A 27,216-nucleotide genomic window follows, 5' to 3' on the forward strand; every position below is an offset into this window, starting at 1 on the left:
TTCATTCGGATAGATTGTTCCTTTGGGATTTTGAACTATCCTATTCCTTCTGAATATGGATCCATTCAGATAGATGGTTCCTTTGGGATTTTCTACTACATGGTTCATAACCCCTATTTTTCCAATCGACCTTACTACAGAACATATGGTGTAACTTCTAAACTCAATTGTACCATATCTTTAATGATGAATCTTTATAGTGCTAAATCTTTCCATTTAATCAACATTTTATTTCAACCTAGTGGTAAGTTCCATTATGAACTCTAAGCCTTCAGTTCAAGGCTTGATGATCATACCTCCGGTAACATTGCCCACAAACAACCTTAGCAGGCATTGATTGTCATTCCGGGTTCAAACCCCCAGTACATTGGTAGATATATAATATTCGTATGAAGCAAGCATGTAGACCTTGTGGCCAAATTCTCCCAAAATGCATTAGATGTAAAAAAACAGAAGACTACAAAAAACATTTAGTTTTTTCCAACTATTAACTAAATATTTAGTGTGGCTATAATTTATAGATAAAAAAAAGTCTCATACTGCAGTATAAACAAAATATACATCACTTTTATTATTATAGACTTCTCTTTTATAGCATGAAACGTGCCCAAGAAAACCTTCAACACGAACAACAAAAGCCTCATTCAAATGTATTAGAGCTAACAAAATCGAAGCTCAACAAGTTCCATTTATTTCTCTTATCATAGGAACAAAGTATCACAAAATTTGGGAAGTTGATTGGGTCATGCCATTGCTCTTAGAGAAACGGCCCTCTTCGCAGCACGCACAATGTCATCGATCTACAACCATGAAAACCCTTGAATTAGTGTTTCATGTCCACTTCTGAATGATTCAAGGAAAACCAAAATGTCCAAAATGACCAAACCAAACCCCAAGGTTACCTCCATATTTTTGGAATGATAAACAAACATCAAGAGTGCAAGTGAAACCCTAAACCACGAAATCCGCAAAAGTGCAAGTGAAGCCCATGGACTAATGTTTTAACTCCACATTTTCTGAACATATTTTGAGCACTTAACTTATAAGCCATTACATTAACTAATGTTACACAAAAGCTTCTTGAAAGAGGGAAGAAACTACGGAAGAACACCAAAATACCCCTAAGTTTCTATGAGTTCCAAGAATGCCCCTCTGCAAATTGCCCAAGTCTCTGGAGCATGTGTGGAGAAAATCTGGCCATGGTCGTTGTCGACGCTTGTTATCTTGTTTAAAGTCACCTCCTCGATGTCGTCTTTAGCAGCTAGATCCTCAATTACTCTAGCCTCGCTCTCTTTATCTCCATTGATGCAAGCTTCGATTTGGCTGGTTCCATCATCCGTTGTTTCGAACTCGACGCATGTTCCGAAACATTTGACCTCCTTTGAAATGGCCTTCATCGTCCTCGAGTCATCATCAATCTTCTTTTCATGTTGGATGCGTTCTTTAGGAGTCTCGACTTCTTTAGATGGTTTTGCTTTTTGTACGCTTGGTCTTACCAAGTCAATATCATGGAGCCATTGATGATGCCTGTCGATCTTGTTGCATGCTTGCTTCATCGCAACCCAGTCCGCCACAAGCCCGTTCACTTGGGTATCATCTTCCAGGAGAGTCCCCAACTCTCATCTATCCTTCATATCCACAACCTTCAAGAAGTACAAACTCTTGTCTTTCTCAAGTAGCACTTGGTCCATGGCGGGGAGACAACCAAACATCTGGTTGAACTCGTTGTATACCCTCGAGACGCTCGTCTTCTTATTTTTCTTCTCTATCCATTTCATGAGGACATTTCGAGTCATCCTCGTCGAGTCAGGACGCGCGCATGCGTGGATGCGTACACTACTACGCGGTCGGGAGTTTTGCGCGCGGACACGTCTATGATTTGGTTGCGACGTACATACGGATTGCGCACGGGCTAAACTTTATGGATGATTGTGTCATTCGGCCGAATTATACGGACAATCGCATGCAACCAAAAGCCAAGGCCATGCAACTAAAAGTAAAAGGCATGCATCTAAAAATGGAAGCATGCAACTAAAAGCAGAGGCCATGCAACTAAAAATAGAGGCCATCCAACTAAAAGTGGGCATGCAAAGTAACATTGGGGAGGAGGATCAACGAGGAGCTGGATATATGTCCCATTTTTTCCCTCCTAGTTTTTTTTCTTCCTTCTTTTCTTCTTCCCTCTTGGATTCGAGAATCAAATTATCTCACATATTGATATCAAACTCCTAGCTTTGTTTACTTGATCTTTCTTGTCAAAAATGATCTCTCGTACCAATCTTCAAACCGTTGACATTTTCACGAAATCTTTGGGAATTGACAAGTTTCGATTGAGCTTGGTCTTTCGATCTACGACTTGCCGAGCTTGAGAGGGAGTGATAGCCAACCGGTGTTGTGATGTGGCGCACCGAACGTGGGAAAAGTCGATGAACAAGGGCCAAAATGTGTATGTGCAATGTCCATGCACACAGGCAATTATTTGTGCACATGCTATTTATAATGGAAAATGAAGGGCGCGAAGGAGGCACACAAAATCATGGGGGGTGGAAAGAAAGAGAGAGGAGAGATGAAAAGTAGGAGAGAGAAGGAAACAGTCTGTGTATTTTTTGATATAGAATAAATATTAAGTAAGAGAGAATTAATGGCTTAGTGATTAAAGAAATTGACCTTTAACTAGAGATGCACAATTCGAATCCAATTTGACAATATTACATGATTTAAGGAGACTTACTCCTTTTGCATTAAATCCAAATGGATAAAAGGAGTACAAGGGGGCTCATTTTTGGGAGGAGACTATCGCCATTTTCGTTTTGAGAGCTCTTCATTTTTATCTTCACCATTTTGGGGAGAAACTCTTACTCTTCCTTGGTCTATTAATTACTAATAAACTCTTAACAATGACACATGAGCTTCTATAGTTGCTAGAGAGTGAGTGAGTGGTTTAGTGAGAGGGTGACCTTGTATAAAGCACCCTCCTCATACTTTGTAAAGTGTCGGTTAATCTTCTATGTAATGCTATTATCCTTGTTCTTGCTATTCTCTACTCATTGTCAATATACATCTTGAGTATTCTATTTTCCTATCTATCTTGTGTCTCTCCTCTCTCCTTTTTCACACACATATAACACACATCTCTAATATATTCCGTTGGATAAAATCACACTCGATTCTTTACACGTCATTATATATCATTCTTTCCTATAGTGTTGATGTAGGATCATTGCCTTAGGTCAAGCAATAGGTATCAAATATCTCTTAACACAAATTGCAACAGATATGTATCAAATACTTGTGCTCTAATCTCCACATGCTAGGTTTCTCTCAAGTAACAACTACTCAAATTCATAGTAATGGTTGAGGCAACGTTAATTTTCTTCATACCTATGTTGAAATCTTGGTATTTGAAAAGGCGAAGATTGCAATTTCCTCCTCTTGATAGTAAAATAAATCACATGGTGACTTTTTGTATTTTCAATGGCTACTACCATGACTTTAGAAAAACCCACATTAACTAATAGGCCATTCCATTCACAAAGAGGTAGCATGTTGTACCTAAAAGTTTTCGAAACTTATGTTAAAATGGGCCAAAAACTAGAACCTCCCATTTATAAATAGAAAGTAAGATAGTGAAAATGTTAAAAAGCCAAACTTTTCTCGCGTTCTACCAAAGTTTCTTGAATGAACTCTTCTTGTTAACCAACAAATAAAACAAATAGAGTAGGCGATAAACCACATCCTTATTTCACTCCCATGGTGAGCATGATCTCTTTAGAGACGTTATTTTCAATCTTTAACCAACATTTTACTTGACAATATAAGCGAGTCAAATTTGTTTCCACATGGAAAATAAGTAGCTTCCTCTAAATAAAATAGATGTCAATATAACTTGAGGGGAGAATGAATACCTAAATATGCTTCTAGATGTTTTCAAAGCTCAAAAACTACACTTACTATTTGTGAAATTAGCGAACTAGTTTTGTCAATGTGCATGATGAGTAGACTTGTCTATAACTAACATGTTTATGTTTTGTCTATAACACCTGTAGTTTTGTGCGGAAAAATAGAAGTCCGTGTAAAACTGAGTTGTAATGTAGGGCCATATTGTTCTTGCAGCCAAGCCCACTATATGAGCAACAAGTGCAACAAGTCTTCATGATGATGTACAAGAAAATATCTAGGGGGCTACAATGAAGTCATTCCATTAAAAATACAAAAAGTCCACGGACCACGATGCCCACGATGAAATCAATCCATTCTGGCTAATCTCGATGTATTCATTTATGGCGATGGGATTGATTATTACATAGTCAAGAGTATATTTTCCAAGAGTGAGTACGTTATTCAAAATCTACATAATGTACAAACCAAACCTATTGGATGCGGCAAAAGTAAAAGTTCAAATTTTATAATATTTATTACGCAAGATAACCCTGTCACATGGAAGTGGAGCCTCACCTTTGAAGGTTATGAGTCAGGACTTCCTCCATTAAAACAAATGGATCTTAAGGATTGGGAAAAGAAAAAAGTGATGTAGTGATGATAACCTCAAGAACTGTCGTGTAAGACTAAAACAAGCGATTAGAGAAAGAGAGGGAGAGACATGGCATATGTGCAAGTAGATCAAGAAATAAGAGAGCGGGTTGTGAAGGAAGAGATGGTGAGGTTGAGCAGCAGGAGAAGTAGAAGCAACAATGGAAGTAGGGAGGACGAATCGAGTGTGGTGGAACAAATGTTTGTGTCGCCCATCGACACAATGTGCTTCTTCCAGCACTCGCTTTCTCTGTGGCCCTTTTTACCATAGTACCAACATTCCGTGTCGGCCTTGGCTTGCCAGCCTCTGGCTCCGCCTTGACTCCCCCTACTTGTGGAGGGTCCGGAACTGTTGTTAGCACGTTCTTTGTGCCTTCGGTCCTTCTCTTGCCAGCCGCTACCATTGCGAGCCGACCCGCCTCGTCCACCACGCCCACGAGGCCGATCCGCCTCCGTGTACAACATCCAGTTGTCATTGGCTGCACTTGTTGATGCACCAGCGTGGTTCTCCTCTACAAGGATCATCAAATGTAAGTCGAAACATGACAACGTATTCTCCCTTGTACATACCGCCATTTTGGGGGAGACTATCGCCATTTTCGTTTTGAGAGCTCTTCATTTTTATCTTCACCATTTTGGGGAGAAACTCTTGCTCTTCCTTGGTCTATTGATTAGTAATAAACTCTTAACAATGACACATGAGCTTCTATAGTTGCTAGAGAGTGAGTGAATGGTTTAGTGAGAGGGTGACCTTATATAAAGCACCCTCCTCGTACTTTGTAAAGTGTCGGTTAATCTTCTATGTAATGTTATTATCCTTGTACTTGCTATTCTCTACTCATGTCAATATACATCTTGAGTATTCTATTTTCCTATCTATCTTGTGTCTCTCCTCTCTCCTTTTTTACACACATATAACACACCTCTCTAATCTATTCCGCTGGATTGAATCACACTCGATTCTTTACACGTCATTATATGTCATTCTTTCCTATATTATTGATGTAAGATCATTGCCTTAGGTCAAGCACTAGGTATCAAATATCTCTTAACACAATTTGCAATAGATATGTATCAAATACTTGTGCTCTAATCTCCACGTGCTAGGTTTCTCTCAAATAACGACAACTCAAATTCACAGTAATGGTTGAGGCAACATTAATTTTCTTCATATATTTGAAAAGGCGAAGTTGCAATTTCCTCCTCTTGATGGTAAAATATAAATCACATGGTGACTTTTTGTATTTTCAATGGCTACTACCATGACTTTGGAAAAACCCACATTAACTAATAGGCCATTCCATTCACAAAGAGGTAACATGTTGTACCTAAAAGTTTTCGAAACTTATGTTAAAATAGGCCAAAAACTAGAACCTCCTATGTATAAATTGAAACTAAGATAGTGAAAATGTTGAAAAGGCCAAATTTTCTCACGTTCTACCAAAGCTTCTTGAATGAACTCTTCTAGTTAACCAACAAATAAAATAGATAGAGTAGGTGATAGATCACATCCTTATTTCACTCCCATGATGAGCATGATCTCTTTAGAAAAGTTATTTTCAATCTTCAACCAACATTTTACTCGATAATATAAGCGAGCCAAATTTGCTTCCACATGGAAAATACGTAGCTTCGTCTAAATAAAATAGATGTCAATATAACTTGAGGGGAGAATGAATACCTAAATATGCTTCTAGATGTTTTCAAAGCTCAAAAACTACACTTACTATTTGTGAAATTAGCGAACTAGTTGTGTCAATGTGCATGATGAGTAGACTTGTCTATAACTAACAATTTTATGTTTTGTCTATAACACCTTTAGTTTTGTGCGGAAAAACAGAAGTCCGTGTAAAGCTAAGTTGTAATGTAGGGCCATTTTGTTCTTGCGGCCAAGCCCATTATATGAGCAACAAGTGCAACAAGTCTTCGTGATGATGTACAAGAAAATATCTAGGCGGCTATAATGAAGTCATTCCATTAAAAATACAAAAAGTCCACGGACCACGATGCCCACGATGAAATCAATCCATTCTGCCTAATCTCGGTGTATGCATTTATGGCGATGGGATTGATTATTACATAGTCAAGAGTAAATTTTCCAAGAGTGGTACGTTATTCAAAATCTACATGATGTACAACCCAAACCTATTGGATGCGGCAAAAGTAAAAGTTCAAATTTTATAATATTTATTACACAAGATGAGTACCCTGTCACATGGAAGTGGAGCCTCACCTTTGAAGATTATGAGTTATGACTTCCTCCATTAAAACAAATGGATCTTAAGGATTGGGAAGAGAAAAAAGTGATGAAGTGATGATAAGCTCAAGAAATGTTGTGTAAGACAAAACAAGCGATTAGAGAAAGAGAGGGAGAGACATGGAATATGTGCAGGTAGATCAAGAAATAAGAGTGCAGGTTGTGAAGGAAGAGATGGTGAGGCCGAGCAACAATGGAAGTAGGGAGGGCTAATGGAGGGTGGTGGAACAAATGTTTGTGTCGGCCATCGACATGATCGACATGGTCGAATTCTCTTCTACGAAGCAAGCCCCACCCTAGGCTTTGGCGGACATTACGAACACTTGGAAAACATCACGAAGAGGTCATTGGGGTTGGCATTGAACGAGTTCTACCCGCTCGCGGGACGCCTCCACATGGATGCCAATGGCCGGCTCGACGTGGTGTACGATGCTACGGGTGTCCCTTTTGTGGAGGTTGTGGTCCAGGGAGAGGGAGAGACATGGCATATGTGTAGGTATATCAAGAAATAAGAGTATGGGTTGTGAAGGAAGAGATGATGAGGCCAAGCAGCAGGAGAAGTACAAGCAGCAATGGAAGTAGGGAGGACGAATCAAGTGTGGTGGAACAAATGTTTGTGTCGCCCATCGACACAATGTACCCCAAGGCGCTACACTTCGAGTGTGGTGGCATTCAAGCGTGGAGGCATTGCACTTGGGGTTTCTCGAAGCCATATTCTGTTGGGGCTTGTCCACTCAAGTGGAGCCCACAACATTATGTCGGCCGAATGCCGAATAGACTTAATACTAATTAGTTCTATTTAAATATATATATATATGTATGTATGTCTCCTTTTTTCTTTTTGTATGTTGTTTTTGGGCAAGTGTCTTTTGTATATGTGAGTGTGAACACAGGTTTGTAGAAGTTGGACAAAGAAAAGAAGAAAAGGAAAAAGGAGAGACATCGTGACCTGTTTTTTTTTGTGAGAAAGAAAACAGAGAGCAAAAACTGGTTTTTCTGAGAGAGAAAACAGAGAACGAAAACTGATTGTTTTTTTGAGAGTGTGCAGAGAGAGAAAATAGAAAATAGAAAGAGAGAAACAGAAATTGAAAGAGCGAGCAAGGGGAAGAGTGAACTACTGTCACAAATACAGAGACCACGATTGAACAACACCTGTCCTGTCTACTTGTTTCATGTTTCTTCGTTTTATGTTTTTCTAGTTTCTTTTTTATTTGGTTTTCTATCCACACCCAATTGGGTGAGGAATTATAATTTGGGTCATTGTTGTATCTACCCAATCGGGTGAAGAATTGTAGCCGAGGTTGTTGCCTTGAAGTAGATACATTCCTCTAGTGAGGTAGTATTTCATTGTAATCCAAATTATAGTGAAATTGTTTGGAACCTACGGTTCCCGTGGTTTTTCCCTATTTTGGGTTTTCCACGTAAAAATCTTGGTGTACTCTCATTTTCGTCTTGTGGTTTCATCTATTCGTTATCAAGTGTTAATTGTGTTTGAAGTTTTAATTATCCCGATTCCGCTCCATATTCCCAACAAGTGGTATCAGAGCAGAGGTTCATACCTCCGCAAAGACTTGGAATATGGATGAATCATTAGGCGGGATGATTAAACTGACGGGTTCCAACTACCCCATTTGGAAGTCCAAAATGAGGGACATGTGGTTGCCCGTACTACATGGTACGAGCAAACCCGAGAAAATAGATGCATTAACCTGGGACACTATGCATCTAAAGACATCTGCATACATCCGATGTTTTATAGACATGAGTCTATATAACAATTTCTGTGATGAAACCAAAGCAAACGAGTTATGGAGAAAAATCGAGAGTATGTTTCAGACCGAAAATGCTTTGAATAGAGTCTCCGTGTTTAGGAAACTTGTAAGACTTAGGTATCAAGATGGCTCTAGTATGGCAGAGCATCTTAATACGTTTCAAGGATTTATAAGTCAAACTGTCTCTCTAGATATACCTCTAGCAAATGAGGTGTTGACCTTGTTATTGTTAGGCTCTCTCCCAGATAGTTGGGAAACCCTTGTTGTGACGCTTGGGACTGCAACACAACAAAAAGACCTAACATTGGACATGCTTAAGTCGAATCTTCTACATAAAGCCTTAGTCATAGAAAACAACTCCTCTAGAGGAAGAAACCATGGTAGGGGTCCACAAAATCACAGAAATAATTCTAAGGGGAGGTCTAAATCTAGAAATAGGAAAGACTCTAAGAAAGACTTCACGTGTCACTACTGTGGTGGTCTAAACCACTATGAAAGAGATTGTAGGAAGAAAAAGAGGGGCCAAAAGAGTGGAACTATTGACAACAAGAAAAATGATTCCACGACAGCCGCATGTGATGGTTATATCATCATCGCGTGTGATGATGCTTGTGTCAACTTAGCATCCCAAGAAACCGATTGGATTATCGATTCGGGAGCCTCGTACCACATTACCCCATATCGGGAAATGTTCTCGTCATATGCCGGTGGTGACTTTGGTAAAGTCAAAATGGCAAACCACGGCGTGATTGAGGTCGTTGGCATAGGAAATATAATTCTGACCACGGATATGGGTTGCAAACTAGTATTAAAAGATGTTAGGCATGTGCCAGACATTCGGCTGAATATTATTTCAGCCGGTAAGCTTGATGATGAGGGTTACACAAATTCCTTTGGTGAAGGAAAATGGAAGCTTATCAAAGGCTCGCTAGTATTAGCAAAATGTCTAAAACAGAATTCCCTCTATGTACTTCATGCTGTGGTGTCCGGCGGAGAGGTAAATGTAGCCAACAAGGATGCCTCGATTGAGCTATGGCATAAGAGACTTGGGCACATGAGTCAAAAGGGACTCGATGTTCTAGCAAGGAAGAACATCTTCCCGGACATAAAAGGGATGCACTTGGAAACTTGTGTTGATTGCTTGCCCGGCAAACAACACAGAGTTGCTTTTCAACATCTGCCCCCCAAAAGAAAATTTTAGCCATTGGAATTGGTGCACACAGACTTGTGCTATATGAAAGATAGAACTCTTGGGGTAGCATTGTACTTTGCCACATTTATCGATGACTTCTCGAGGAAGTTGTGGTGCTTTGCATTAAAGTCTAAAGATCAAGTGTTTGAAATCTTTAGGAACTTTCATGTAAGTGTGGAAAGAGAAACTGGAAGAAAGCTGAAATGTATCTGTGCCGATAACGACGGTGAATATCAGGGACGATTTGAGGAATATTGTCGTGAGCATGGTATTAGACTAGAGAGAAGTGTCCCGAAAACACCTCAGCACAATGGTGTGGCTGAGAGGAGGAATAGGACAATTTGTGAGCGGATAAGATGTATGTTATCCCACTCAAAATTGTCTAAATCCTTTTGGGGTGAAGCAATGAGGACTGCAATTGACCTCATAAACCTGTCTCCGTCAGCCCCCTTGGATGGCGATGTTCCCGAGAGGGTTTGGACAGGCAAAGATGTGTCATACAAACACTTGAGAGTATTTGGCTGTAGGGCCTACGTTCACATCCCAAAAGATGAAAGATCCAAGCTTGATGACAAATGCAAACCATGCATATTCTTGGGATACGGCCATGAGGAATTCAGCTATAGACTTTATGACCCAGTAGAGAAGAAGGTCATTAGAAGCAGGGATGTGGTATTCCTTGAGGATCAGACCTTACAAGATCCGGAGCCGAATGAAATGCCGGATCTCACCCCTGAATTTTCAGTCACTGAACACCCAATGCCTACCCCAGACACAAAAGGTCATGGGGGAGATACCGAGGAGTATGATGATATGGCTGATGATGCAGCCGACAATGATGATGGGCAGAATCATGACCATCATACTCTAGGTGACATTTCAGCAGCTCCTCTGGAAGAGGAAGAGGTTAGAAGGTCTATGAGACAAAGAAGACCTTCTACGAGATACAACCCACATGAATATGTGATGCTTTCAGATGGAGGAGAGCCAGAAAGCTTTAGAGAAGCTATGGCAAATGATCATGAGGAATGGCTTGATGTCATGAGTGATGAGATGAAGTCTTTGCAAGAAAAAGGGAATTGATTTCGAGGAGATTTTCTCACCAGTGGTGAAGATGTCCTCGATCAGAGTTGTACTTGGGATCGCAGCCAGTCTCAATCGAGAAACTTGATGTAAAAACTGCCTTCCTCCATGGCGATTTGGAAGAAGAGATTTACATGGATCAACCCGAAGGGTTTGGTGTCAAAGGTAAGGAAAACCTGGTATGCAAGTTAAAGAAGAACTTGTACTGCCTAAAACAAGCTCCTAGACTTTGGTACAAAAAGTTTGACTCCTTTATGTTGAACCATGGGTATAATAGAACAAACACAGACCATTGTGTGTTTGTTAAGAAATTCCTAGATGGGGATTTTGTCATTTTGCTCTTGTATGTTGATGATATGTTGATTGTTGGTCAAGACACCAACAAGATTGAGAAGTTGAAAAAGGAACTCAGCAAATCTTTTCCCATGAAGGACTTGGGACCAGCCAAGCAAATCCTTGGGATGAAGATAACCAGGGACAGGTTAAGCAAAAGACTTTGGTTGTCTCAAGAAAAGTACATTGAGAAGGTACTCGAGAGATTCAACATGGCTAAGAGTAAGCCGGTCAACACTCCACTCGCGGGCCACTTTAAATTTAGCTCAACTCAATGCCCTACGAGTGATGAAGAGCAAGAAGGAATGAAACAAATACCATATGCCTTTGTAGTCAGTAGTTTAATGTATGCTATGGTATGCACAAGGCCGGACATTGCTCACACAGTTGGTGTAGTGAGCTGTTTTCTCTCGAACCTTGGAAAAGATCATTGGGAAGCAGTGAAATGGATCCTGCGATATCTGAGGGGTACCTCAAGAGTCTGTCTAAAATTTGGTGAGAACCAAACTATATTAGATGGATATACAGATGCCAATATGGCTAGTGATGTTGACTCCAGAAAGTCTACATCTGGTTACCTAATGATCTTTGCAGGGGGAGCGGTCTCTTGGCAATCGAGATTGCAAAAATGTGTGGCATTATCCACAACGGAGGCTGAGTATATTGTTGCCACAGAAGCTAGTAAGGAATTGTTATGGCTAAAGAAATTCCTACAAGAGTTGGGGCTGACCCAAGAACGGTACATTTTGTATTGTGATAGCCAAAGTGCTATCCACTTAAGCAAGAATTCTTCCTTTCACTCTAAGTCAAAACACATAGACGTTAGATACCATTGGATTAGATATGTGCTTGAAGAAAAGCAAATGCACATTGAAAAGATTCACACAAACAAGAATGGTTCCGACATGATGACAAAATGTTTGTCAAGGGAGAAGCTTGAAGTTTGCAAACAAAAGGCAAACCTAGTTGTGCCCCCCACTTGAGATGGAGGGGGAGAATTTGTTGGGGCTTGTCCACTCAAGTGGAGCCCACAACATTAAGTCGGCCGAACGCTGAATAGACTTCATACTAATTAGTTGTATTTAAATATATATATATATATATATATATATGTATGTATGTCTCCTTTTTTCTTTTTGTATGTTGTTTTTGGGCATGTGTCTTTTGTATGTGTGAGTGTGAACACAGGTTTGTAGACGTTGGACAAAGAAAAGAAGAAAAGGAAAAAGGAGAGACATCGTGACCTGTTTTTTTCTATGAGAAAGAAAACAGAGAGCAAAAACTGGTTTTTCTGAGAGAGAAAACAGAGAACGAAAACTGATTTTTTTTTTGAGAGTGTGCAGAGAGCGAAAATAGAAAATAGAGAGAGAGAAAGAGAAATTGAAAGAGTGAGCAAGGGGAAGAGTGAACTACTGTCACAAATACAGAGACCTACGAGGGGTTGTCCACTCAAGTGGAGCCCACAACATTAAGTCGGCCGAACGCTGAATAGACTTCATACTAATTAGTTGTATTTAAATATATATATATATATATATATATATGTATGTATGTCTCCTTTTTTCTTTTTGTATGTTGTTTTTGGGCATGTGTCTTTTGTATGTGTGAGTGTGAACACAGGTTTGTAGACGTTGGACAAAGAAAAGAAGAAAAGGAAAAAGGAGAGACATCGTGACCTGTTTTTTTCTATGAGAAAGAAAACAGAGAGCAAAAACTGGTTTTTCTGAGAGAGAAAACAGAGAACGAAAACTGATTTTTTTTTTGAGAGTGTGCAGAGAGCGAAAATAGAAAATAGAGAGAGAGAAAGAGAAATTGAAAGAGTGAGCAAGGGGAAGAGTGAACTACTGTCACAAATACAGAGACCTACGAGGGGTTGTTCATGCTATCAAAGAACCACGATTGAACAACACCTGTCCTGTCTACTTGTTTCAGGTTACTTCGTTTTATGTTTTTCTAGTTTCTTTTTTATTTGGTTTTCTATCCACCCAATTGGGTGAGGAATTATAATTTGGGTCACTGTTGTATCCACCCAATCGGGTGAAGAATTGTAGCCGAAATTGTTGCCTTGAAGTAGATACATTCCTCTAGTGAGGTAGTATTTCATTGTAATCCAAATTATAGTGAAATTGTTTGGAACCTACGGTTCCCGTGGTTTTTCCCTATTTTGGGTTTTCCACGTAAAAATCTTGGTGTACTCTCATTTTCGTCTTGTGGTTTCATCTATTGGTTATCAAGTGTTAATTGTGTTTGAAGTTTTAATTATCCCGATTCCGCTCCATATTCCCAACATATTCTTTGTGATGGACACTCGTATTGGCACTTCATGGTTTTGTGGGCTGAGTGTGCAAGAGGTGAACCCCTCCCTAGAAAAAGTTGTAATACACCTCAACCATATCGAGGATGAAGACAACCACTTGGGGAAAGGGGGTTCTATCAAATGAACACATTCCTCCTCACAAAGAACACGATGGAAACCTTGAAAAGACAAGCTGGTGGTGAGAACACGGGATACGAGTTATTTGTGCCCACATATTACGGCACACAACTAAAGCAAGGGAGCATTTGTGTCGGTAGTTACACATGAGAGAACGAATAGACCCACCCTTAGGAAAAGCCTATTTTGGGAATGCGATTATGTTGACCATAGCGGTTGCCACGACGGGGGAGCTCAAGGATGAGGATCTCATGGTTACAACTCAACGTATACATAGATCTATACGTGGTTGTAATAGCGAGACATTTCATAGTTGGCTCCATTGGGTGGAGATCTATGGTGGTGGTGCCATCTTTGAAGGATGTTTATTCAATGGTGCACGTATTGGAGTATCAAGTTCCCATAACTTTCCAATTTTTAAACTTAACTTTGGTTGGGGTAAACCTTTGGCATGTCGAATTCCAATTATGGATGATGTACGAAAAATTGTATTCTTTCCTAGTGGCGATATTACGGGTAATATTGAAGTTCTTTTGCCTTTACCTACTCATGTTATTCATCGACTACAAAGTGAGGACATGTTTGTCAATCCTTAAGATAATTAATGGTGTTCATCGTTCCTTTACCCATTTTGATTTTAAAACATTTGAGTTTTGCTTGTGAGGTCGTAAGCTTATGAACAATATTTTAATGATAATTAAGCTATGTTGATGTAATGCTAATGCATTTGTAGCTCATTAGACATAATTCTAATGTTGATGGGGCATATGTAGGAGGAAGCCTTTGATTGATATATTACTTTCCACTCAATGTGCAAGAAGATTGCATTGTGTGCAAAATTTGAACCTTTTGGTTTGGGCATTTTACCAATATAACACTTAATATAGGAATATTCCAACAAGCCGTTAGTTCAACGAGGAAGCAAACGAGTATTAACAAATCATGGCACCTTTTTCACAAAAGTTAATGAATTATGACAACGTTGTGAATATAATGTCGATGGAATTCATCCAAGAAAACTATTGAAATCAGGTCAAAACAATCAATTGAACATTATACATTCTCATTGTCTAAGACAACGTGTTGTCTAAGTTTTGAAAAGCGTTGCTTGATATGGTGCCTACTACCAATTGAGTTTGCATGTCGATGACTTTATGACATATTGGCACGCTTTTCTTGTCTACCAATGTTGGACGATGTTAATGCTTGAACAATTTGACACATATGATTGGAAAGACGGAGGAAATGGAATCTGTAGCAGATCACTGGAATCAATGTTGTGTTTTATGGCTGTTTTTTTTCCCAACAGCTTTTACAAATACTAGAATCATTTCAGATATACTGGTGGAAATGAAACAATATTATGTACTATTTGTATACTGCCTCCGGGCTTTTTATTAATACCAATGGAGCATATGTTTTATGGTAAAAATGCTTGAACAATTTGAACTAAATTGTAAATATGTGTCTCAAGCACTCGCAAAGTTTGATTTAAAGTAGCAAGCAAGCATTCGTTTTTTTTATCAAGAACATTGACAAAAGTAAAAAAATGTTGTTTCGTAAAACATTCAAACGACATTGTTGACATTGCATATGCCATTGTTAGTGTAACTAGCAACGTTTTTATTTTGTATCCAACACATCATGTGTCATGATAATGTCTGTTTCTGTCCATAGTGTTCAAGGTGGATGTTTTTTTTCTTCATACATAGGATCATTATATTCTTGCTATGAATATGTGATGTAAAATATAGTAAGTACATCAAAGTCTATGTGGGACACCAAATTGAATAATTGTAAAATTTGGCAAGTTCCTTCAACTCTGAGCATGTGATACACTCTCGCTTAAAAAATAACAAACAGATCGATGGCTATTTGTTCTGCCGACACGAGTTTTAAGTTTGAGCAGCCAAACGTCTACCCCCCTAACCCAGAAGAACTCTTATTGGTTTGTGTCTTCGTGGACTTCTAGAAGTTGATTCCTCCAAATAAAATAGAACGAATACCTTAATAGGCTTCTATATGTTTCCAAATCAAAAAGTGCAAAAAGTTTTACGCACCCCGATCGTGTCACATGGGATGTGGAGCCCACCTTTGAATGCTACAATTTTATATGACATATAACTTGAAAGTGATGGAGCTTAAAGATTGGGAAGAGAAAAAAGTCATGGATGGATGGTTGATAAGCTCAAGAAATGGCGTGTCAGACTAAGACAAGAGATTAGAGAAAGAGAGAGTAGGGGGGGAGAGACATGGCATATGTGCAGGTTGATCAAGATATAAGAGTGCGGGTTGTGAAGGAAGAGATGGTGAGGCCGAGCAACAGGATAAGGAGAACCAGCAATGGAAGTTAGGATGGCGAATCGCGTGTGGAACGAATGTTTCTATCGGCCATGGACACGATGGGCCCCAAGGCTCCACACTTCGGTCGAATTCTCTTCTACGAGGCGAGCCGCACACTAGGCTTTGGTGGACATCATGAAGACATGGAAGAGGAGATCATGAAGAGGTCTTTGGGATTCGCATTGGACGAGTTCTACCCACTGGCGGGGCGCCTCCATGCAGGTGCCGATGGCCGGCTCCACGTGGTGTGCGATGACACAGGTGTCCCTTTCGTGGAGGCCGTGGTTGAGGGCAACATAACATTGATGGATCTCAAGCAATCCTGGGGCTTCCAATGGCAGCCTTTCTTCACCCAGCTGGCCCCAAGTGTAGATCCAGAAGACTATTGCTCTGCACCTCCATTGATTGTCCAGGTGTGAACAAACATCTCACCTTTGATCTCTCTTTACACACTTACATCATACATTGGGCCTTCAGGCCTATATGGGGCCCCACACATTTCGACCATAACCATGAGCTAGTCCCCGTCTCATAGAAAGCTATTGGTCTCTTGTGGATTTTAGAAAGATATCTATCTATCAAACACAACTCCCACACACATATGTATGTATGTATGTATTCTCCATAGTTTCAATTTTCTCTTTTTTTGTTAAAATGCAGATTTCCAGATTCAAGTGTGGAGGCATTGCACTTGGGGTTTCCCGAAGCCATATACTTTGTGATGGACACTCGTTTTGGCACTTCATGGTTTCGTGGGCCGAGTGTGCAAGAGGGGAACCCATCTCATTGCCTCCGATTCATAATCGTTCTTTGTTGAAGATTGATAACCCATGCCTAGAGAAAGCTGTATTACACCTCGCCCATATAGAGGATGAAGACAACCACATGGGGCAAGGGGATTCTATAAAAATGAACACATTCCTCTTCACCAAGGACATGATGGAATCCTTGAAAAGACAGGTTGGTGGTGAGAACACGGCGTACGAGGTTATTTGTGCCCACATATGGCGTCACATATCTAAAGCAAGGGAACATTTGGATGATAAGAAAGTAGGCTTTGTTTCAGTAGTTAACATGAGAGAACGAATAGACCCACCCTTAGGAAAGGCCTATTTTGGGAATGCAGTTATGTTCACCATAGCGGTTGCCATGGCAGGGGAGCTCAAGGATGAAGATCTCGTCGTTACAGCTCAACGTATACACAGATCTATACGTGGTTGTAATACCGAAACATTTCATAGTTGGCTCCATTGGGTGGAGATCTATGGTGGTGATGCCATCTTTGAAAGAATTTTACGCAATGGCGCACGTGTTGGAACATCAAGCTCCCATAATTTTCCTATTTTTAAACTTAATTTTGGTTGGGGTAAACCTTTGGCATGTCGAATTCCAAGTATGCATGATGTAGGAACACTTGTATTCTTTCCTAGTGGCGATATTCATGGTAATATCGAAGTTCTTTTGCCTCTACCTACTCATGTTATGCATCGACTAGAAAGTGATGACATGTTTTTCAATCCTTAAGCCAATGTATGGTGTTCATCGTTTGCTTTACCCATTTCGAGTTTGAAACATTTGAGTTGTGATTGTGTATGTGTGAGGTTGTAAGCTTATGAACAATATTTTAATGATAATTAAGATATGTTGATGTAATACTAATGCATTTTGTAGCTCATTAGTCATAATTCTAATGTTCATTGGGCATGTGTAGGAGGAAGTCTTTGATTGATGTATTACTTTCCACTCAATGTGCGAGAAGATTGCATTGTGTGCAAAAGTTGAATCTTTTGGTTGGAGGATTTTACCAATATAACAGTAATTATAGGAACATCCCATGAGTTTGACGAGGACGTAAAAAGTGTATTAACAAATCATGGTACCTTTTTCACAAAAGTTAATGAATTATGACAACCTTTGTGTATGTAATGCCAAGGACACAAAAGTGTATTAACAAATGATGGCACCTTTTCCACAAAAGCTAATGAATTATGAGAACCTTTGTGTATGTAATGTGGATAGAATACATCCCACCTTTGTGGACAACCTTTGTGTTTCTGTCCGTAGTGGTTCAAGGTGGATGATCAAGGTGGATGATCTTTATCTTCATACATAAGAAGATCAGTAGATTCTTGCTAAGCCCTTTCCTTCGCCTGATGAATTGGATTGACTGGAATGATTGGAGGCAAAAGCAATGGGCAGGCTACTTGGACAGGCAATGATTGGAGGCAAGCAAAGCATTGGGCAAGATTCTTCCATTCTTCCTGCTCTTTGCACGTCTCTTCTCTTAACTTCCATCTTTCTAGTCTTGTGACTCCTTTTGCGCACTTTCTTTCTTGCTTCTTGCTCAAGGCTCATCTTATCTCATGTAAAGGTTTTACTCATGTCATTCTCTCATGCACAAATAAATGCTTGCTTCATAAATATATGCCTTGGAAAGTCTCAAAGGGAAACACTGTAAGAACGCCAAGAAGCTTTTAAGTACTTAATGAGTTTAAATTAGCTAAATAGAAGGTATCACAAGATCTACAGTCATGCAAAGGGCTTATTTGTAAAAAAAATGAGAACTTGCAAAGTATATGCAATAAATCCTCCATACCCAAGAGAAAGCATATGCTTGTGCTGAATCTTGGAGAAAACTAATGGGGGAAACACATTATGAGTTATGGTAGCTTAACCCAGGAGAGGTGTGACGCACTGTAGAAATCCATAACATGTTCAAAGATATGGTAGCTTAACCCAAGGGTGGTGTAGTGCATTGTGAGAATCTATAACATGTTCAGAGTTATGATATCTTCGCCCAAGAGTAAGAATCTATATATTTAATCAAATATGGGAAAGATTGTACATATCATTGTTCTATTTAGTATTTCATTGCTTCTTTGCCATTAGGATATATATGGAAGGTTCAAGTAATTGGCCACCCACTAGAAAGAAACAAGAATTGGGCTGGCCAATGTTAGTTGACTTGAGGCATTAATGTCCATTTCATGGATATGGAAAGGAAAAAGCTTCCCTATTCTAGAGAAGGACACTCAAGGGTGTGTGACAAAATATATCTAGATGAAGGTCTTGCACCAAAACAAGTAGCATACTGTGAAGAAATTATGCCATGAGTTCTCCATTCAAGAAGAGAAAAAAAAGGTTCTCTAAAATGGTGGGCGTGGTTATATTATGTGCAAGATACGTGCATAAACATTGTATGGCCCATGAGACCTCATGCATGTCTACATAGAATTACAGTGGTATATTAAAGATACTTTCTAGAACACATATATTGTATTTAAACAAAGATACTTGAACTTAAACCACCGAGCACTTGTACTTGGATCACTAGAACCAATAATTGAAGCATTGTTCAAGAATTGAAAATCTTGTCTCTTAAATCATTCAAATGACTTTAATACTACACCTGATATTTGACACCCAACATAGCGTGCCAAATGAAAACTTTCATTTTCTTACGTTAGTGTTCAAGGTGGATCATCTTTTTCTTTATGTATAAGACAGTTATCTTCTTCCTGTGAAAGTGATATAAATGTCGAAAGCAAGTCCTCCCTAGTGTGTTAAATTAGTTATCCCATCAATGAAATCAGCTAACGTGATTGAAGGCTGCCATTGAAGTGTTTGCTGAAAATTATTATGTGATTAATGTTGTGTTGTTTTTAATAAAAATAGATCAAAATAAAGCTGCATAATAAAGTCAATGTTCTCATAGTTGTGATGTTGTATGGGTGAGGTAATGAGATAGGTGTTCAATTTGTTTAACTCTTAATAATTTCCATTGCTGCTTTAATTAATGTATGATGAAGTGCCATCTTATTGCAATGACAAGTTCTTAGTCTTTTGTATTGAAATTTAGGTCTCAAGGTTTGATTGTGGTGGAATTGCACTTGGGATTGCACACAGTCATGTCCTTTGTGATGGTACCTCATTGTGGCACTTCATGAGCTCATGGGCAGAGTGTGCCAGAGGTGAAGCCATTTCCATACCTCCAGTTCATACACGTTCTTTATTGAAGATTGAGAACCCATCACCAGAAAAAGCAAGAATACACCTTGAACATGTGGACGACGACGATGTCAAAAATATTGGTCAAACAGTTTCTGTAAAAATGAACACTTTCTGCTTCACTAAAGACATGATCACAAGGTTGAAAAATAAAGTCGGTGGTCAAAACACATCATATGAGATAATATGTGCTCACATATGGCGGCATACCACAAAAGCTAGGGAACATTTGCATGGCAAGAAAGTCGGCTTCATTTCGATCGTTAACATGAGAGAAGGAGCTGACCCACCCTTAGGAAAAGCCTATTTTGGGAATGCATTTATGTGGACAATTGCCACCGCAACATCTGTGGAACTCGAGGAAGAGGACCTTGCCTCAACAGCTGAACGTATACATAGATCTTTGATTTCTTGTACTAAGGAAACCTTTCATAATTGGCTCCATTGGTTGTAGGTATACGATCGAGATGCCATGTTTGAATGTTGCTCCCTCAATAATGCACGTATTCGAGCATCGAGCTCTCATAATTTTCCTGTCTTCAAAGTTGACTTTGGTTGGGGGAAACCTCTGGCAGCTCAATTACCGAGTGCTGATGATCCAGGAAAGATTATTGTCTTCCTTGGTAAAGATATTCCTGGTAATATTGATGTAGTCTTGGCTTTACCCACCCATGTCATGAATCGACTAGAAAGTAACAAAGCCTTTACAAATCCTTAGGCCAACAATGCTTGCCCTATTTATTATTAAGGCTTCATACATTCAAATGGTGGGTACATGCAAACCATAATAATCTTGTTATTAAGATTGATGAATGATCTTCCAATAATTTTGTGATTGTCAGAGTATATCATACATTGCCAAAACACTTGATGTCATCAGTATGCACGTGAGAATTAACTTGTAAATTCTGAGTTTTGAAGTTCCAATATGTTATGGCTATTCTAATTTGCAATTATATTGGTCAGGATAACTGGTTGTACTCCCTACCAAATAGCTTGCACCACATCCCTCGGTCTGGATGGATGGATCTTTTTGTAGACCTCTTCCATCGGAACCAAGCTTGAGTTTCCTACCTCATGGCTCTAACAAATGTTTCCAGTTGGCTCATGAGCAAACTATCCCTGTGGATGAGGAAAGATAGTAAACCAATTTCTGATTTGTAGAAGAGTTAGAACTAGTTACAATGTGGGTTTTGAACCCTTCCTCTTTCCAGATGTTCTTTCCATACTCAAGAGAAGGATTTGTATACCTGTATATGTAAACATCCCTCTAAGGCAAATTATCTTATTACTCGTGAATATCGATTCATTCGGATAGATTGTTCCTTTGGGATTTTGAACTATCCTATTCCTTCTGAATATGGATCCATTCAGATAGATGGTTCCTTTGGGATTTTCTACTACATGGTTCATAACCCCTATTTTTCCAATCGACCTTACTACAGAACATATGGTGTAACTTCTAAACTCAATTGTACCATATCTTTAATGATGAATCTTTATAGTGCTAAATCTTTCCATTTAATCAACATTTTATTTCAACCTAGTGGTAAGTTCCATTATGAACTCTAAGCCTTCAGTTCAAGGCTTGATGATCATACCTCCGGTAACATTGCCCACAAACAACCTTAGCAGGCATTGATTGTCATTCCGGGTTCAAACCCCCAGTACATTGGTAGATATATAATATTCGTATGAAGCAAGCATGTAGACCTTGTGGCCAAATTCTCCCAAAATGCATTAGATGTAAAAAAACAGAAGACTACAAAAAACATTTAGTTTTTTCCAACTATTAACTAAATATTTAGTGTGGCTATAATTTATAGATAAAAAAAAGTCTCATACTGCAGTATAAACAAAATATACATCACTTTTATTATTATAGACTTCTCTTTTATAGCATGAAACGTGCCCAAGAAAACCTTCAACACGAACAACAAAAGCCTCATTCAAATGTATTAGAGCTAACAAAATCGAAGCTCAACAAGTTCCATTTATTTCTCTTATCATAGGAACAAAGTATCACAAAATTTGGGAAGTTGATTGGGTCATGCCATTGCTCTTAGAGAAACGGCCCTCTTCGCAGCACGCACAATGTCATCGATCTACAACCATGAAAACCCTTGAATTAGTGTTTCATGTCCACTTCTGAATGATTCAAGGAAAACCAAAATGTCCAAAATGACCAAACCAAACCCCAAGGTTACCTCCATATTTTTGGAATGATAAACAAACATCAAGAGTGCAAGTGAAACCCTAAACCACGAAATCCGCAAAAGTGCAAGTGAAGCCCATGGACTAATGTTTTAACTCCACATTTTCTGAACATATTTTGAGCACTTAACTTATAAGCCATTACATTAACTAATGTTACACAAAAGCTTCTTGAAAGAGGGAAGAAACTACGGAAGAACACCAAAATACCCCTAAGTTTCTATGAGTTCCAAGAATGCCCCTCTGCAAATTGCCCAAGTCTCTGGAGCATGTGTGGAGAAAATCTGGCCATGGTCGTTGTCGACGCTTGTTATCTTGTTTAAAGTCACCTCCTCGATGTCGTCTTTAGCAGCTAGATCCTCAATTACTCTAGCCTCGCTCTCTTTATCTCCATTGATGCAAGCTTCGATTTGGCTGGTTCCATCATCCGTTGTTTCGAACTCGACGCATGTTCCGAAACATTTGACCTCCTTTGAAATGGCCTTCATCGTCCTCGAGTCATCATCAATCTTCTTTTCATGTTGGATGCGTTCTTTAGGAGTCTCGACTTCTTTAGATGGTTTTGCTTTTTGTACGCTTGGTCTTACCAAGTCAATATCATGGAGCCATTGATGATGCCTGTCGATCTTGTTGCATGCTTGCTTCATCGCAACCCAGTCCGCCACAAGCCCGTTCACTTGGGTATCATCTTCCAGGAGAGTCCCCAACTCTCATCTATCCTTCATATCCACAACCTTCAAGAAGTACAAACTCTTGTCTTTCTCAAGTAGCACTTGGTCCATGGCGGGGAGACAACCAAACATCTGGTTGAACTCGTTGTATACCCTCGAGACGCTCGTCTTCTTATTTTTCTTCTCTATCCATTTCATGAGGACATTTCGAGTCATCCTCGTCGAGTCAGGACGCGCGCATGCGTGGATGCGTACACTACTACGCGGTCGGGAGTTTTGCGCGCGGACACGTCTATGATTTGGTTGCGACGTACATACGGATTGCGCACGGGCTAAACTTTATGGATGATTGTGTCATTCGGCCGAATTATACGGACAATCGCATGCAACCAAAAGCCAAGGCCATGCAACTAAAAGTAAAAGGCATGCATCTAAAAATGGAAGCATGCAACTAAAAGCAGAGGCCATGCAACTAAAAATAGAGGCCATCCAACTAAAAGTGGGCATGCAAAGTAACATTGGGGAGGAGGATCAACGAGGAGCTGGATATATGTCCCATTTTTTCCCTCCTAGTTTTTTTTCTTCCTTCTTTTCTTCTTCCCTCTTGGATTCGAGAATCAAATTATCTCACATATTGATATCAAACTCCTAGCTTTGTTTACTTGATCTTTCTTGTCAAAAATGATCTCTCGTACCAATCTTCAAACCGTTGACATTTTCACGAAATCTTTGGGAATTGACAAGTTTCGATTGAGCTTGGTCTTTCGATCTACGACTTGCCGAGCTTGAGAGGGAGTGATAGCCAACCGGTGTTGTGATGTGGCGCACCGAACGTGGGAAAAGTCGATGAACAAGGGCCAAAATGTGTATGTGCAATGTCCATGCACACAGGCAATTATTTGTGCACATGCTATTTATAATGGAAAATGAAGGGCGCGAAGGAGGCACACAAAATCATGGGGGGTGGAAAGAAAGAGAGAGGAGAGATGAAAAGTAGGAGAGAGAAGGAAACAGTCTGTGTATTTTTTGATATAGAATAAATATTAAGTAAGAGAGAATTAATGGCTTAGTGATTAAAGAAATTGACCTTTAACTAGAGATGCACAATTCGAATCCAATTTGACAATATTACATGATTTAAGGAGACTTACTCCTTTTGCATTAAATCCAAATGGATAAAAGGAGTACAAGGGGGCTCATTTTTGGGAGGAGACTATCGCCATTTTCGTTTTGAGAGCTCTTCATTTTTATCTTCACCATTTTGGGGAGAAACTCTTACTCTTCCTTGGTCTATTAATTACTAATAAACTCTTAACAATGACACATGAGCTTCTATAGTTGCTAGAGAGTGAGTGAGTGGTTTAGTGAGAGGGTGACCTTGTATAAAGCACCCTCCTCATACTTTGTAAAGTGTCGGTTAATCTTCTATGTAATGCTATTATCCTTGTTCTTGCTATTCTCTACTCATTGTCAATATACATCTTGAGTATTCTATTTTCCTATCTATCTTGTGTCTCTCCTCTCTCCTTTTTCACACACATATAACACACATCTCTAATATATTCCGTTGGATAAAATCACACTCGATTCTTTACACGTCATTATATATCATTCTTTCCTATAGTGTTGATGTAGGATCATTGCCTTAGGTCAAGCAATAGGTATCAAATATCTCTTAACACAAATTGCAACAGATATGTATCAAATACTTGTGCTCTAATCTCCACATGCTAGGTTTCTCTCAAGTAACAACTACTCAAATTCATAGTAATGGTTGAGGCAACGTTAATTTTCTTCATACCTATGTTGAAATCTTGGTATTTGAAAAGGCGAAGATTGCAATTTCCTCCTCTTGATAGTAAAATAAATCACATGGTGACTTTTTGTATTTTCAATGGCTACTACCATGACTTTAGAAAAACCCACATTAACTAATAGGCCATTCCATTCACAAAGAGGTAGCATGTTGTACCTAAAAGTTTTCGAAACTTATGTTAAAATGGGCCAAAAACTAGAACCTCCCATTTATAAATAGAAAGTAAGATAGTGAAAATGTTAAAAAGCCAAACTTTTCTCGCGTTCTACCAAAGTTTCTTGAATGAACTCTTCTTGTTAACCAACAAATAAAACAAATAGAGTAGGTGATAAACCACATCCTTATTTCACTCCCATGGTGAGCATGATCTCTTTAGAGACGTTATTTTCAATCTTTAACCAACATTTTACTTGACAATATAAGCGAGTCAAATTTGTTTCCACATGGAAAATAAGTAGCTTCCTCTAAATAAAATAGATGTCAATATAACTTGAGGGGAGAATGAATACCTAAATATGCTTCTAGATGTTTTCAAAGCTCAAAAACTACACTTACTATTTGTGAAATTAGCGAACTAGTTTTGTCAATGTGCATGATGAGTAGACTTGTCTATAACTAACATGTTTATGTTTTGTCTATAACACCTGTAGTTTTGTGCGGAAAAATAGAAGTCCGTGTAAAACTGAGTTGTAATGTAGGGCCATATTGTTCTTGCAGCCAAGCCCACTATATGAGCAACAAGTGCAACAAGTCTTCATGATGATGTACAAGAAAATATCTAGGGGGCTACAATGAAGTCATTCCATTAAAAATACAAAAAGTCCACGGACCACGATGCCCACGATGAAATCAATCCATTCTGGCTAATCTCGATGTATTCATTTATGGCGATGGGATTGATTATTACATAGTCAAGAGTATATTTTCCAAGAGTGAGTACGTTATTCAAAATCTACATAATGTACAAACCAAACCTATTGGATGCGGCAAAAGTAAAAGTTCAAATTTTATAATATTTATTACGCAAGATAACCCTGTCACATGGAAGTGGAGCCTCACCTTTGAAGGTTATGAGTCAGGACTTCCTCCATTAAAACAAATGGATCTTAAGGATTGGGAAAAGAAAAAAGTGATGTAGTGATGATAACCTCAAGAACTGTCGTGTAAGACTAAAACAAGCGATTAGAGAAAGAGAGGGAGAGACATGGCATATGTGCAAGTAGATCAAGAAATAAGAGAGCGGGTTGTGAAGGAAGAGATGGTGAGGTTGAGCAGCAGGAGAAGTAGAAGCAACAATGGAAGTAGGGAGGACGAATCGAGTGTGGTGGAACAAATGTTTGTGTCGCCCATCGACACAATGTGCTTCTTCCAGCACTCGCTTTCTCTGTGGCCCTTTTTACCATAGTACCAACATTCCGTGTCGGCCTTGGCTTGCCAGCCTCTGGCTCCGCCTTGACTCCCCCTACTTGTGGAGGGTCCGGAACTGTTGTTAGCACGTTCTTTGTGCCTTCGGTCCTTCTCTTGCCAGCCGCTACCATTGCGAGCCGACCCGCCTCGTCCACCACGCCCACGAGGCCGATCCGCCTCCGTGTACAACATCCAGTTGTCATTGGCTGCACTTGTTGATGCACCAGCGTGGTTCTCCTCTACAAGGATCATCAAATGTAAGTCGAAACATGACAACGTATTCTCCCTTGTACATACCGCCATTTTGGGGGAGACTATCGCCATTTTCGTTTTGAGAGCTCTTCATTTTTATCTTCACCATTTTGGGGAGAAACTCTTGCTCTTCCTTGGTCTATTGATTAGTAATAAACTCTTAACAATGACACATGAGCTTCTATAGTTGCTAGAGAGTGAGTGAATGGTTTAGTGAGAGGGTGACCTTATATAAAGCACCCTCCTCGTACTTTGTAAAGTGTCGGTTAATCTTCTATGTAATGTTATTATCCTTGTACTTGCTATTCTCTACTCATGTCAATATACATCTTGAGTATTCTATTTTCCTATCTATCTTGTGTCTCTCCTCTCTCCTTTTTTACACACATATAACACACCTCTCTAATCTATTCCGCTGGATTGAATCACACTCGATTCTTTACACGTCATTATATGTCATTCTTTCCTATATTATTGATGTAAGATCATTGCCTTAGGTCAAGCACTAGGTATCAAATATCTCTTAACACAATTTTCAATAGATATGTATCAAATACTTGTGCTCTAATCTCCATGTGCTAGGTTTCTCTCAAATAACGACAACTCAAATTCACAGTAATGGTTGAGGCAACATTAATTTTCTTCATATATTTGAAAAGGCGAAGTTGCAATTTCCTCCTCTTGATGGTAAAATATAAATCACATGGTGACTTTTTGTATTTTCAATGGCTACTACCATGACTTTGGAAAAACCCACATTAACTAATAGGCCATTCCATTCACAAAGAGGTAACATGTTGTACCTAAAAGTTTTCGAAACTTATGTTAAAATAGGCCAAAAACTAGAACCTCCTATGTATAAATTGAAACTAAGATAGTGAAAATGTTGAAAAGGCCAAATTTT

At 39.2% G+C, this 27,216-nt stretch overlaps 2 protein-coding genes and 1 pseudogene across 2 annotated transcripts; all 3 read left to right on the top strand.

The window, feature by feature from the left end:
- Positions 1 to 6,999: 6,999 nt before the first annotated feature.
- Positions 7,000 to 14,197, top strand: LOC147868762 (putative acetyltransferase At3g50280). The gene is made up of 4 exons (XM_087339566.1): positions 7,000 to 7,283; positions 7,434 to 7,498; positions 13,456 to 13,511; positions 13,742 to 14,197. The coding sequence occupies exons 1-4, from the start codon at positions 7,000 to 7,002 to the stop codon at positions 14,195 to 14,197; spliced, it is 861 nt and encodes a 286-aa protein (XP_087195692.1).
- A 1,586-nt stretch (positions 14,198 to 15,783) lies between these two features.
- Positions 15,784 to 17,484, top strand: LOC147868763 (hydroxycinnamoyltransferase-like). Its single transcript, XM_087323145.1, has 2 exons — positions 15,784 to 16,357; positions 16,605 to 17,484. Exons 1-2 carry the CDS (start codon positions 15,980 to 15,982, stop codon positions 17,466 to 17,468), a joined length of 1,242 nt encoding a protein of 413 aa, XP_087179271.1. The 5' UTR covers positions 15,784 to 15,979; the 3' UTR covers positions 17,469 to 17,484.
- Positions 17,485 to 19,671: 2,187 nt separating this feature from the next.
- On the top strand, positions 19,672 to 20,745 carry LOC147868764 (hydroxycinnamoyltransferase-like; annotated as a pseudogene).
- The last annotated feature ends 6,471 nt before the right edge of the window (positions 20,746 to 27,216 follow it).

The sequence above is a fragment of the Azolla caroliniana genome, unplaced genomic scaffold (genome assembly GCF_043228905.1).
Source record: "Azolla caroliniana isolate FFs.n. ecotype wild unplaced genomic scaffold, voAzoCaro1.0.p SCAF_1, whole genome shotgun sequence".
NCBI classification, from domain to species: Eukaryota; Viridiplantae; Streptophyta; class Polypodiopsida; order Salviniales; family Salviniaceae; genus Azolla; species Azolla caroliniana.

Excerpts from the sequence above, each read along its gene's own strand:
- LOC147868762 (XM_087339566.1), top strand. The coding sequence starts at position 7,000 with ATGGAGGGTGGTGGAACAAATGTTTGTGTCGGCCATCGACATGATCGA. Across the intron at positions 7,499-13,455 it reads ACTTGGGGTTTCTCGAAGCC|ATATTCTTTGTGATGGACAC; the intron begins ATATTCTGTTGG and ends CATATTCCCAAC. Across the intron at positions 13,512-13,741 it reads TGGTTTTGTGGGCTGAGTGT|TTACACATGAGAGAACGAAT; the intron begins GCAAGAGGTGAA and ends TTGTGTCGGTAG.
- LOC147868763 (XM_087323145.1), top strand. The coding sequence starts at position 15,980 with ATGTTTCTATCGGCCATGGACACGATGGGCCCCAAGGCTCCACACTTC. Across the intron at positions 16,358-16,604 it reads CACCTCCATTGATTGTCCAG|ATTTCCAGATTCAAGTGTGG; the intron begins GTGTGAACAAAC and ends GTTAAAATGCAG.